Raw genomic sequence first — 14499 nt, 5'->3', positions numbered from 1 at the left:
GACCTTGAAAGCAGTCATACGTCTTTGAGAGCAAGGATGTGACCTTGACAGTAGCCCTTTAACGTTGAAAGCAGGCATGTGACCTTGAAAGCAGGCATGTTACCCTGTGAACAGTTGTGTGACCTTGAACGTAGTCGCATGACCTTGAAAGCAGTGTGATCCTGAAAGTATTCGCGTGACCCTGGAAGCAGTCATGTGACCTTGAACGCTGCCGTGTGACCATGAAAGTAGTTATCTAACCTTGAAAACAGTCGTGTCACTTCGAAAGTAGCCAAGTGACCCTGGAAGCAGTCATGTGACCTTGAACATAGTTGCATGACCTTGAAAGTAGCTGTGTGACCTTGAAAGCAGTCATACGTCTTTGAGAGCAAGGATGTGAACTTGACAGTAGCCCTTTAACGTTGAAAGCAGGCATGTGACCTTGAAAGCAGGCATGTTACCCTGTGAACAGTTGTGTGACCTTGAACGTAGTCGCATGACCTTGAAAGCAGTGTGATCCTGAAAGTATTCGCGTGACCCTGGAAGCAGTCATGTGACCTTGAACGCTGCCGTGTGACCATGAAAGTAGTTATCTAACCTTGAAAGCAGTCGTGTCACTTCGAAAGTAGCCAAGGGACCCTGGAAGCAGTCATGTGACCTTGAACATAGTTGCATGACCTTGAAAGTAGCTGTGTGGCCTTGAAAGCCTTCGCGTGACCCTGGAAGCAGTCATGTGACCTTGAAAGCAGCTGTATGGCCTTGAGAGCAGTCATATGTCCTTGAAAGCAGTAATGTGACCTTGAAAACAGTCATGAAACCTTAAAAGTAGTCACGTGACCTTGAAAGTAGTCGCGTTATCTTAACAGCTGTCGTGTGACCTGGAAATCCATTGTGTGACCTTGAAACAGTCATTTAACATTAAAAGCAGTCATTTAACCTTGAAAGCAGTCACGTGACCTTGAGAGCTGTCATATGTCCTTGAAAGTAGTAATGTGACCTTTAAAAGCAGTCACATGAGCTTGAAAGTAGTCCCATGACCTTGAGAGTAGTTGCGTTACCTTGAAAGCCACGGTCTGACCTTTAAAGCAGTCATGTGACCTTGAAAGCAGTCCTTTAACATTAAAAGCAGTTATGTGATCTTTAAAGAAGTTGTGACCTTGGAAGCCGTTGTGTGATGTTGAAAGAAGCCATATGTCCTTGAGAGCAGGCATGTGACCTTGTAAGCAGTCGTGTGACCTTGAGAGCAGTCATATGTCCTTGAAAGTAGTAATGTGACCTTGAAATCAGTCATATGAGCTTGAAAGTAGCCATTCAACATTAAAAGCAGTCTTGTAACCTTGAAAGTAGTCATGGGATCTTGAAAGAAGTTGTGACCTTAAAAGCAGCCATATGTCCTTGAGAGGAGGCACGTGACCTTGAAAGCAGTCCTTTAACATTAAAAGCAGTCATGTGATCTTTAAAGAAGTTGTGACCTTGCAAGCCGTTGTGTGACGTTGAAAGAAGCCATATGTCCTTGAGAGCAGGCATGTGACCTTGTAAGCAGTCATGTGACCTTGTAAGCAGTCATATGTCCTTGAAAGTAGTAATGTGACCTTGAAAGCAGTCATATTAGCTTGAAAGTAGCCATTCAACATTAAAAGCAGTCTTGTAACCTTGAAAGTAGTCATGGGATCTTGAAAGAAGTTGTGACCTTAAAAGCAGCCATATGTCCTTGAGAGGAGGCACATGACCTTGAAAGCAGTCCTTTAACATTAAAAGCAGTCATGTGATCTTTAAAGAAGTTGTGACCTTGCAAGCCGTTGTGTGACGTTGAAAGAAGCCATATGTCCTTGAGAGCATGCATGTGACCTTGTAAGCAGTCATGTGACCTTGAGAGCAGTCATATGTCCTTGAAAGTAGTAATGTGACCTTGAAAGCAGTCATATGAGCTTGAAAGTAGCCATTCAACATTAAAAGCAGTCTTGTAACCTTGAAAGTAGTCATGGGATCTTGAAAGAAGTTGTGACCTTAAAAGAAGCCATATGTCCTTGAGAGGAGGCACGTGACCTTGGAAGCAGTCATATGTCCTTGAGAGTGGTAATGTGACCTTTAAAGCAGTTATGTGACATTGGAAGTAGTAATGTGACCTTGAAAGCAGTCATATGACCTTAACATTAGCCATATGTCCTTGAAAGCAGTAATGTGACCTTGAAAGCAGTCATGAAACCTTAAAAGTAGTCACGTGACCTTGAAAGTAGTCGCGTTATCTTAAAAGCTGCCGTGTGACCCTTTAAGCAGTCATGTGACCTTGAAATCCATTGTGTGACCTTGAAACAGTCATTTAACATTAAAAGCAGTCATGTAACCTTGAAAGCAGTCACGTGACCTTGACAGCTGTCATATGTCCTTGAAAGTAGTAATGTGACCTTTAAAAGGAGTCATATGAGCTTGAAAGTAGTCACATGACCTTGAGAGTAGTTGCGTTACCTTGAAAGCCGCGGTGTGACCTTTAAAGCAGTTATGTGACCTTGAAAGCAGTCCTTTAACATTAAAAACAGTCATGTGATCTTTAAAGAAGTTGTGACCTTGCAAGCCGTTGTGTGACGTTGAAAGAAGCCATATGTCCTTGAGAGCAGGCTTGTGACCTTGTAAGCAGTCATGCGACCTTGAGAGCAGTCATATGTCCTTGAAAGTAGTAATGTGACCTTGAAAGCAGTCATATGAGCTTGAAAGTAGCCATTCAACATTAAAAGCAGTCTTGTAACCTTGAAAGTAGTCATGGGATCTTGAAAGAAGTTGTGACCTTAAAAGCAGCCATATGTCCTTGAGAGGAGGCACATGACCTTGAAAGCAGTCATGCGACCTTGAGAGCAGTCATATGTCCTTGAAAGTAGTAATGTGACCTTGAAAGCAGTCATATGAGCTTGAAAGTAGCCATTCAACATTAAAAGCAGTCTTGTAACCTTGAAAGTAGTCATGGGATCTTGAAAGAAGTTGTGACCTTAAAAGCAGCCATATGTCCTTGAGAGGAGGCACATGACCTTGAAAGCAGTCCTTTAACATTAAAAGCAGTCATGTGATCTTTAAAGAAGTTGTGACCTTGCAAGCCGTTGTGTGACGTTGAAAGAAGCCATATGTCCTTGAGAGCAGGCATGCGACCTTGTAAGCTGTCGTGTGACCTTGAGAGAAGTCATATGTCCTTGAAAGTAGTAATGTGACCTTGAAAGCAGTCATATGAGTTTGAAAGTAGCCATTAAAAATTAAAAGCAGTCTTTTAACCTTGAAAGTAGTCGTGGGATCTTGACAGAAGTTGTGACCTTAAAAGCAGCCATAAGTCCTTGAGAGGAGGCACGTGACCTTGAAAGCAGTCCTTTAACATGAAAATCAGTCATGTGATCTTTAAAGAAGTTGTGACCTTGTAAGCCGTTGTGTGACGTTGAAAGAAGCCATATGTCCTTGAGAGCAGGCATCTGACCTTGTAAGCAGTCGCGTGACCTTGAGAGCAGTCATATGTCCTTGAAAGTAGTACTGTGACCTTGAAAGCAGTCATATGAGCTTGAAAGTAGCCATTCCGCATTAAAAGCAGTCTTGTAACCTTGAAAGTAGTCATGGGATCTTGAAAGAAGTTGTGACCTTAAAAGCAGCCATATGTCCTTGAGAGGAGGCACGTGACCTTGAAAGCAGTCCTTTAACATGAAAATCAGTCATGTGATCTTTAAAGAAGTTGTAACCTTGCAAGCCGTTGTGTGACGTTGAAAGAAGCCATATGTCCTTGAGAGCAGGCATGTGACCTTGTAAGCAGTCAAGTGACCTTGAGAGCAGGCATATGTCCTTGAAAGTAGTAATGTGACCTTGAAAGCAGTCATATGAGCTTGAAAGTAGCCATTCCACATTAAAAGCAGTCTTGTAACCTTGAAAGTAGTCATGGGATCTTGAAAGAAGTTGTGACCTTAAGCAGACATATGTCCTTGAGAGGAGGCACGTGACCTTGAAAGCAGTCCTTTAACATTAAAAGCAGTCATGTGATCTTTAAAGAAGTTGTGACCTTGCAAGCCGTTGTGTGACGTTGAAAGAAGCCATATGTCCTTGAGAGCAGGCATGTGACCTTGTAAGCAGTTGTGTGACCTTGAGAGCAGTCAAATGTCCTTGAAAGTAGTAATGTGACCTTGAAATCAGTCATATGAGCTTGAAAGTAGCCATTCAACATTAAGAGCAGTCTTGTAACCTTGAAAGTAGTCATGGGATCTTGAAAGAAGTTGTGACCTTAAAATCAGCCACATGTCCTTGAGAGGAGGCACGTGACCTTGGAAGCAGTCCTTTAACATTAAAAGCAGTCATGTGATCTTTAAAGAAGTTGTGACCTTGCAAGACAATTGTGTGACGTTGAAAGAAGCCATATGTCCTCTGGAGCAGGCATGTGACCTTGTAAGCAGTCATGTGACCTTGAGAACATTCATATGTCCTTGAAAGTAATCATGTGACCTTGAAAGCAGTCATATGAGCTTGAAAGTAGCCATTCCACATTAAAAGCAGTCTTGTAACCTTGAAAGTAGTCATGGGATCTTGAAAGAAGTTGTGACCTTAAAAGCAGCCATATGACCTTGGAAGCAGTCATATGTCCTTGAGAGTAGTAATGTGACCTTTAAAGCAGTTATGTGACATTGGAAGTAGTAATGTGACCTTGAAAGCAGTCATATGACCTTAACATTAGTCACATGTCCTTGTAAGTAGTAACGTGACCTTGAAAGCAGCAATGTGACCTTGATATTAGTCATATGTCTTTGAAAGTGACCTTGGAAGCCGTGGTGTGACCTTGGAGTGGCCGTATGAGAGTAAGAATGTGTTTGCTTGCAGGACACCAATGAGATTGTGGCCATCAAGAAGTTCAAAGACAGCGAAGGTAAGACTTCACAAGTGCTGCTCTTCTGTGTCGCTGCTGCTAACGTGCTAACGTGCTAACAGAAAATGAGGAGGTGAAAGAGACAACGCTGCGTGAGCTCAAGATGCTGCGCACGCTCAAGCAGGAGAACATCGTGGAACTCAAGGAGGCCTTCAGGAGGAGAGGGAAGCTCTACCTGGTCTTTGAGTACGTGGAGAAGGTGAGACCCTCCCCAGGCCCTCAGGGAGCCATACAGGCTTCATGTAGAACATGTTCTTGAATATGTTCTTCATTTTCTTTAGCATGTTCTTCTTCATGTACAACATGTTCTTTATGTCCTTCAACATGTTCAACATGTTATTTAATATGTTACTCATGTTCTTAATTTCCTTCAACATGTTCTTCTTCATGTACATGTTCTTGAATATGTGCTTCATGTTCTTCTTCACCTCCAACATGTTCTTGATTTCCTTCAGCATGATCTTCATGTTCTTCTTCATGCTGAACAAGTTCTTAATTTCCTTCATATGTTCTTCATGTGATTCTTGATCTTAAAGATGTTCTTCAACATGTTCATTTCCTTTAACATGTTCTTCATTTCCATTAAAGATGTTCTTCAACGTGTTCTTCATGTTCATCAACATGTTCTTCATGTTCTTAAACACGTTAATCGTTTCTTCAACATGTTCTTCGTAATGTTCATGTTCTTCAACATGTTCAATTGGTTTTACATGTAATTCAACATGTTCTTCATGTTTCTCAACATATTCTTCGTGTTCCTCAACATGTTTTTCAACTTGTTGTTCATGTTATTCAACGTGTTTTTCATGTTTTTGACTTGTTCTCCATGTTCTTCAACATGTTCTTTGTGTTCTTAAACATGTTTTTCATGTTCCTCAACATGTTCTTCATGTTCCTCAACATGTTATTCATGTTCTTCTTCATGTTTTTCATGTTCCTCAACGTGTTCTTCATGTTCCTCAACGTGGTCTTCGTGTTCTTAAACATGTTTTTCATGTTCCTCAACATGTTCTAAATGTTCCTCAACATGTTATTCATGTTCTTCTTCATGTTTTTCATGTTCCTCAACATGTTCAACATGTTATTTAATATGTTACTCATGTTCTTCAACATGTTCTTAATTTCCTTCAACATGTTCTTCTTCATGTACAACATGTTCTTGAATATGTGCTTCTTGTTCTTCACCTCCAACATGTTCTTGATTTCCTTCAGCATGATCTTCATGTTCTTCTTCATGTTGAACAAGTTCTTAATTTCCTTCATATGTTCTTCATGTGATTCTTGATCTTAAAGATGTTCTTCAACATGTGCATTTCCTTTAACATGTTCTTCATTTTCATTAACATGTTCTTCATTTTCTTCAACATGTTCTTCAACGTGTTCTTCATGTTCATCAACATGTTCTTCATGATCTTAAACACGTTAATCATGTTTCTTCAACATGTTCTTCGTAATGTTCATGTTCTTCAACATGTTTTTCAATTTGTTTTACATGTAATTCAACATGTTCTTCATGTTTCTCAACATATTCTTCGTGTTCCTCAACATGTTTTTCAACTTGTTGTTCATGTTATTCAACGTGTTTTTCATGTTTTTGTCTTGTTCTCCGTGTTCTTCAACATGTTCTTTGTGTTCTTAAACATGTTTTTCATGTTCCTCAACATGTTCTTCATGTTCCTCAACATGTTATTCATGTTCTTCTTCATGTTTTTCATGTTCCTCAACGTGTTCTTCATGTTCCTCAACATGGTCTTCGTGTTCTTAAACATGTTTTTCATGTTCCTCAACGTGTTCTTCATGTTCCTCAACATGGTCTTTGTGTTCTTAAACATGTTTTTCATGTTCCTCAACATGTTCTAAATGTTCCTCAACATGTTATTCATGTTCTTCTTCATGTTTTTCATGTTCCTCAACATGTTCAACATGTTATTTAATATGTTACTCATGTTCTTCAACATGTTCTTAATTTCCTTCAACATGTTCTTCTTCATGTACATGTTCTTGAATATGTGCTTCATGTTCTTCTTCACCTCCAACATGTTCTTGATTTCCTTCAGCATGATCTTCATGTTCTTCTTCATGTTGAACACGTTCTTAATTTCCTTCATATGTTCTTCATGTGATTCTTGATCTTAAAGATGTTCTTCAACATGTGCATTTCCTTTAACATGTTCTTCATTTCCATTAACATGTTCTTCATTTTCTTCAACATGTTCTTCAACGTGTTCTTCATGTTCATCAACATGTTCTTCATGTTCTTAAACACGTTAATCATGTTTTTTCAACATGTTCTTCGTAATGTTCATGTTCTTCAACATGTTCTTCAATTTGTTTTACATGTAATTCAACATGTTCTTCATGTTTCTCAACATATTCTTCGTGTTCCTCAACATGTTTTTCAACTTGTTGTTCATGTTATTCAACGTGTTTTTCATGTTTTTGACTTGTTCTCCATGTTCTTCAACATGTTCTTTGTGTTCTTAAACATGTTTTTCATGTTCCTCAACATGTTCTTCATGTTCCTCAACATGTTATTCATGTTCTTCTTCATGTTTTTCATGTTCCTCAACGTGTTCTTCATGTTCCTCAACATGGTCTTCGTGTTCTTAAACATGTTTTTCATGTTCCTCAACATGTTCTAAATGTTCCTCAACATGTTATTCATGTTCTTCTTCATGTTTTTCATGTTCCTCAACATGTTCAACATGTTATTTAATATGTTACTCATGTTCTTCAACATGTTCTTAATTTCCTTCAACATGTTCTTCTTCGTGTACAACATGTTCTTGAATATGTGCTTCATGTTCTTCTTCACCTCCAACATGTCCTTGATTTCCTTCAGCATGATCTTCATGTTCTTCTTCATGTTGAACAAGTTCTTAATTTCCTTCATATGTTCTTCATGTGATTCTTGATCTTAAAGATGTTCTTCAACATGTTCATTTCCTTTAACATGTTCTTCATTTCCATTAACATGTTCTTCATTTTCTTCAACATGTTCTTCAACGTGTTCTTCATGTTCATCAACATGTTCTTCATGTTCTTAAACACGTTAATCATGTTTCTTCAACATGTTCTTCGTAATGTTCATGTTCTTCAACATGTTCTTCAATTTGTTTTACATGTAATTCAACATGTTCTTCATGTTTCTCAACATATTCTTCGTGTTCCTCAACATGTTTTTCAACTTGTTGTTCATGTTATTCAACATGTTTTTCATGTTTTTGTCTTGTTCTCCATGTTCTTCAACATGTTCTTTGTGTTCTTAAACATGTTTTTCATGTTCCTCAACATGTTCTTCATGTTCCTCAACATGTTATTCATGTTCTTCTTCATGTTTTTCATGTTCCTCAACGTGTTATTCATGTTCCTCAACATGGTCTTTGTGTTCTTAAACATGTTTTTCATGTTCCTCAACATGTTCTAAATGTTCCTCAACATGTTATTCATGTTCTTCTTCATGTTTTTCATGTTCCTCAACATGTTCAACATGTTATTTAATATGTTACTCATGTTCTTCAACATGTTCTTAATTTCCTTTAACATGTTCTTCTTCATGTACAACATGTTCTTGAATATGTGCTTCATGTTCTTCTTCACCTCCAACATGTTCTTGATTTCCTTCAGCATGATCTTCATGTTCTTCTTCATGCTGAACAAGTTCTTAATTTCCTTCATATGTTCTTCATGTGATTCTTGATCTTAAAGATGTTCTTCAACATGTTCATTTCCTTTAACATGTTCTTCATTTCCATTAACATGTTCTTCATTTTCTTCAACATGTTCTTCAACGTGTTCTTCATGTTCATCAACATGTTCTTCATGTTCTTAAACACGTTAATCGTTTCTTCAACATGTTCTTCGTAATGTTCATGTTCTTCAACATGTTCTTCAATTTGTTTTACATGTAATTCAACATGTTCTTCATGTTTCTCAACATATTCTTCGTGTTCCTCAACATGTTTTTCAACTTGTTGTTCATGTTATTCAACGTGTTTTTCATGTTTTTGACTTGTTCTCCATGTTCTTCAACATGTTCTTTGTGTTCTTAAACATGTTTTTCATGTTCCTCAACATGTTCTTCATGTCCCTCAACATGTTATTCATGTTCTTCTTCATGTTTTTCATGTTCCTCAACGTGTTCTTCATGTTCCTCAACATGGTCTTTGTGTTCTTAAACATGTTTTTCATGTTCCTCAACATGTTCTAAATGTTCCTCAACATGTTATTCATGTTCTTCTTCATGTTTTTCATGTTCCTCAACATGTTCAACATGTTATTTAATATGTTACTCATGTTCTTCAACATGTTCTTAATTTCCTTCAACATGTTCTTCTTCATGTACAACATGTTCTTGAATATGTGCTTCTTGTTCTTCACCTCCAACATGTTCTTGATTTCCTTCAGCATGATCTTCATGTTCTTCTTCATGTTGAACAAGTTCTTAATTTCCTTCATATGTTCTTCATGTGATTCTTGATCTTAAAGATGTTCTTCAAGATGTGCATTTCCTTTAACATGTTCTTCATTTTCATTAACATGTTCTTCATTTTCTTCAACATGTTCTTCATTTTCTTCAACATGTTCTTCAACGTGTTCTTCATGTTCATCAACATGTTCTTCATGTTCTTAAACACGTTAATCATGTTTCTTCAACGTGTTCTTCATGTTCATCAACATGTTCTTCATGATCTTAAACACGTTAATCATTTTTCTTCAACATGTTCTTCGTAATGTTCATGTTCTTCAACATGTTTTTCAATTTGTTTTACATGTAATTCAACATGTTCTTCATGTTTCTCAACATATTCTTCGTGTTCCTCAACATGTTTTTCAACTTGTTGTTCATGTTATTCAACGTGTTTTTCATGTTTTTGACTTGTTCTCCATGTTCTTCAACATGTTCTTTGTGTTCTTAAACATGTTTTTCATGTTCCTCAACATGTTCTTCATGTTCCTCAACATGTTATTCATGTTCTTCTTCATGTTTTTCATGTTCCTCAACGTGTTCTTCATGTTCCTCAACATGGTCTTCGTGTTCTTAAACATGTTTTTCATGTTCCTCAACGTGTTCTTCATGTTCCTCAACATGGTCTTCGGGTTCTTAAACATGTTTTTCATGTTCCTCAACATGTTCTAAATGTTCCTCAACATGTTATTCATGTTCTTCTTCATGTTTTTCATGTTCCTCAACATGTTATTTAATATGTTACTCATGTTCTTCAACATGTTCTTAATTTCCTTCAACATGTTCTTCTTCATGTACAACATGTTCTTGAATATGTGCTTCATGTTCTTCTTCACCTCCAACATGTTCTTGATTTCCTTCAGCATGATCTTCATGTTCTTCTTCATGTTGAACAAGTTCTTAATTTCCTTCATATGTTCTTCATGTGATTCTTGATCTTAAAGATGTTCTTCAACATGTTCATCATTTCCATTAACATGTTCTTCATTTTCTTCAACATGTTCTTCAACGTGTTCTTCATGTTCATCAACATGTTCTTCATGTTCCTCAACATGTTATTCATGTTCTTCTTCATGTTTTTCATGTTCTTCAACATGTTCTTCATGTTCCTCAACATGGTATTTGTGTTCTTAAACATGTTTTTCATGTTCCTCAACATGTTCTTAATGTTCCTCAACATGTTATTCATGTTCTTCATGTATTTCATGTTCCTCAACATGTTCTTCTTGTTCCTCAACATGTTCTTCGTGTTCTTAAACATGTTTTTCATTTTCCTCAACATGATCTTCATGTTCCTCAACATGTTATTCATGTTCTTTTTCATGTTATTCATGTTCCTCAACATGTTATTCATGTTCTTTTTCATGTTATTCATGTTCCTCAACATGTTATTCATGTTGTACTTCCTGTTCAACATGTTCTTTAATATGTTCTTCATGTGCTTCTTCATTTCCAACATGTTCTTCAACATCTTCTTAATTTCAGTCAACATGTTATTCATGTTCTTCATGTTCAACATGTTTTTTGACATGTTCTTCATGTGCTTCTTCATCTCCAACATGTTCTTCAACATGTTCTTGATTTCATTCAACATGATCTTCATGTTCTTCTTCATGTTCATCATCTCCAACATGTTCTTCAACATGTTCTTCATTTCCTTCAACATGATCTTCATGTTCTTCTTCATGTTGAACAAGTTCTTAATTTCCTTCACATGTTCTTCATGTGTTTCTTTATCTTCAAGATGTTCTTCAACATGTTCTGCATGTGCTTATTCATCTTCAACATGTTTTTCAATGTGTACATTTCCTTCAACATGTTCTTCAAACCCATTAACATTTTCTTCAACATGTTCTTCATGCTCATCAACAAAATGTTATCCAACATGTTTTTCGTTGATTTCAACATGTTCATTAACATGTTTTTCATCATATTCATTAACATGTGCCTTATGTTCCTCAACATGTTCTTCACGTTCATTAACAAGTTCTTCATTTTCTTCAACATGTTCTTCAACATGTGCTTTAAGTTCCTCAACATGTTCTTGAAGTTCTTAAACACGTTAATCATGTTCTTCAACATGTTCATGTTATTCATCAGGTTGTTAATGTGCTTCAACATATTCCTCAACATGTTCTTCAACATGTTCTTCAACTTGTTCTTCATCATATACTTTGTCTTCATTATGTTCTTCAAATGCGTTGTACAACTTGTGTTCTTAAACATGTTTTTCATGTCCCTCAACAAGTTTTTTATGTTCCTCAACATGTTCTTCAATTTGTTTTTTATGTTATTCAACATGTTTTCATGTTCTTCAACTCGTTCTTTGTGTTCTTTAACAAGTTTTTCCCGTTCCTCAACATGATCATTTTCCTCAACATGTTCTTTATATTCCTCTACATGTTCTTCAATTTGTTTTTCATGTTATTCAACATGTTTTCATGTTTTTCAATTTGTTCTTCATGTTCTTAAACTTGATCTTCGTGTTCTTAAACATGTTTTTCACGTTCCTCTACATGTTCCTCAACATGTTCTTTATGTTCTTCAACATTTTCTTCCATTTGTTCTTCATGTTATTCAACATTTTTCAACGTGTTTTTCATGTTCTTCATCTTGTTGTTTGTGTTCTTAAACAAGTTTTTCCATGTTCCTCAACATGTTCTTTTTTTAACGTGTATTTCATGTTCCTCAGTATGTTCTTTATGTTCTTAAACATGTTATTCATGGTTCTTAAACATGTTCTTCAACATGTTCATGTTCCTTAAGTCCTTCAACATGTTCTTCTACTTGTTCTCATACATGTTTTTCATGTTCCTCATTATGTTATTCAACATGTTCTTTGTGTTCCTCAACATATTCTTCAACTTGTTTTTTTTCATGTTCTTCAGCTTCTTTGTGTTCTTAAACATGTTTGTCATGTTCCTCGACATGTTTTCTTCATGTTCCTCAACATGTTTATGTTCCTCTACATGTTCTTTATTTTCTTCAAAACGTTTTCAATTTGTTCTTCATGTTATTCAACATGTTTTTCATGTTTTTCAAGTTGTTCTTCATGTTCTTCAACTCGTTCTTTGTGTTCTTAAACTTGTTTTTCATGTTCCTTAACATGTTCATGTTTCTCAACATGGTATTTATGTTCTTCAACATGTTCTTCAATTTATTCTTCATGTAATTCAACATGTTTTTCAACTTGTTCTTCGTTTTTTTTAAACATGTTTTTTATGTTCCTCAACACGTTCTTCAATGTGTCCTTCATGTTCTTCAACATGTTTTTCTACTTTTTCTTCATGTTCTACAACTTCTTCTTCGGGTTCTTCAACTTGTTCTTTGTGTTCTTCAACATGTTTTACATGTTCCTCAACATGTTTTTCATGTTCCTCAATATGTTCATGTTCTTCAACATGTTCTTCAATTTGTTCTTCATGTTATTCAACATGTTTTTCATGTTATTGAGCTTGTTCTTCGTGTTCTTAAACATGTTTTTCATGTTCCTCGATATGTTCATGTTCTGTATGTCCTTCAACATGTTCTTCAATTTGTTTTTCATGGTATTCAACATGTTTTTCATGTTCTTAAACATGCTTTTCACGTTCCTCAACATGTTCATGTTCCTCAACATATTCTTTGTTATTCAACATGTTCTTCAATTTGTTCTTCCCCCAAAAGGGACAAGCGGTAGAAAAGGGATGGATGGATGTTATTCAATATGTTTTTCATGTTTTTTAACTTGTTCTTCATGTTCTTCTTGTTCTTCGTGTTCTTAAACATGTTTTTCATGTTCCTCAACATGTTCTTTATGTTCTTAAACATGTTATTCCTGTTTCTTCAACATGTGCTTCAACATGTTCACGTTCTTTAGGTTCTTCAACATGATCTTCAACTTGTTCTCATACATGTTTTTCATGTTCCACAACATATTCTTCAACTTGTTCTTCATGTTCTTCTACTTGTTCTTCGTGTTCTTAAACATGTTTTTCATGTTCCTCAACATTTTCATGTTCCTCAACATGTTCTTTATGTTCTTAAACATGTTATTCCTGTTTCTTCAACATGTGCTTCAACATGTTCACGTTCTTTAGGTTCTTCAACATGATCTTCAACTTGTTCTCAAACATGTTTTTCATGTTCCTAAACATATTCTTCAACTTGTTCTTCATGTTCTTCAACATGTTCTTTGTGTTCATTAAACATGTTTGTCATGTTCCTCAACATGTTCATGTTCCTCTACATGTTCTTTATTTTCTTCAAAACGTTTTCAATTTGTTCTTCATGTTATTCAACATGTTTTTCATGTTTTTCAAGTTGTTCTTCAACTCGTTCTTTGTGTTCTTAAACTTGTTTTTCATGTTCCTTAACATGTTCATGTTTCTCAACATGGTATTTATGTTCTTCAACATGTTCTTCAATTTATTCTTCATCTAATTCAACATGTTTTTCAACTTGTTCTTTGTTTTTTTTAAACATGTTTTTTATGTTCCTCAACACGTTCTTCAATGTGTCCTTCATGTTCTTCAACATGTTTTTCAACTTTTTCTTCATGTTCTACAACTTGTCCTTCGGGTTCTTCAACTTGTTCTTTGTGTTCTTCAACATGTTTTACATGTTCCTCAACATGTTTTTTCATGTTCCTCAATATGTTCATGTTCTTCAACATGTTCTTCATGTTATTCAACATGTTTTTCAACTTGTTTTTCATGTTATTGAGCTTGTTCTTCGTGTTCTTAAACATGTTTTTCACGTTCCTCAATACGTTCATGTTCTGTATGTCCTTCAATATGTTCTTCAATTTGTTTTTCATGGCATTCAACATGTTTTTCATGTTCTTAAACATGTTTTTCATGTTCTTCAACATGTTTTTCACGTTCCTCAACATGTTCATGTTCCTCAACATATTCTTTGTTATTCAACATGTTCTTCAATTTGTTCTTCCCCCAAAAGGGACAAGCGGTAGAAAAGGGATGGATGGATGTTATTCAAAATGTTTATCATGTTTTTTAACTTGTTCTTCATGTTCTTCTACTTGTTCTTCGTGTTCTTAAACATGTTTTTCATGTTCCTCAACATTTTCATGTTCCTCAACATGTTCTTTATGTTCTTAAACATGTTATTCCTGTTTCTTCAACATGTGTTTCAACATGTTCACGTTCTTTAGGTTCTTCAACATGATCTTCAA

General features: G+C 35.8%; 1 protein-coding gene across 3 annotated transcripts in view; it reads left to right on the top strand.

Annotated features, from left to right (window-relative positions):
- The window catches only part of LOC133543592 (cyclin-dependent kinase-like 5), a 98758-nt gene that overhangs the window by 40635 nt on the left and 43624 nt on the right, over positions 1–14499 (top strand). For all 3 annotated transcript variants that reach the window (XM_061888254.1, XM_061888253.1, XM_061888252.1), the window contains exons 4-5: positions 4813–4858; positions 4921–5057. In XM_061888254.1, coding sequence (XP_061744238.1) covers positions 4813–4858; positions 4921–5057 — 183 coding nt within the window. The remainder of the gene's footprint in view (positions 1–4812; positions 4859–4920; positions 5058–14499) is intronic.

This window comes from Nerophis ophidion, linkage group LG26 (genome assembly GCF_033978795.1).
Source record: "Nerophis ophidion isolate RoL-2023_Sa linkage group LG26, RoL_Noph_v1.0, whole genome shotgun sequence".
Lineage (NCBI taxonomy): Eukaryota > Metazoa > Chordata > Actinopteri > Syngnathiformes > Syngnathidae > Nerophis > Nerophis ophidion.
The sequence above is the reverse complement of the archived record's forward strand: the minus strand, read 5'-3'. Positions and strand labels throughout refer to the sequence as shown.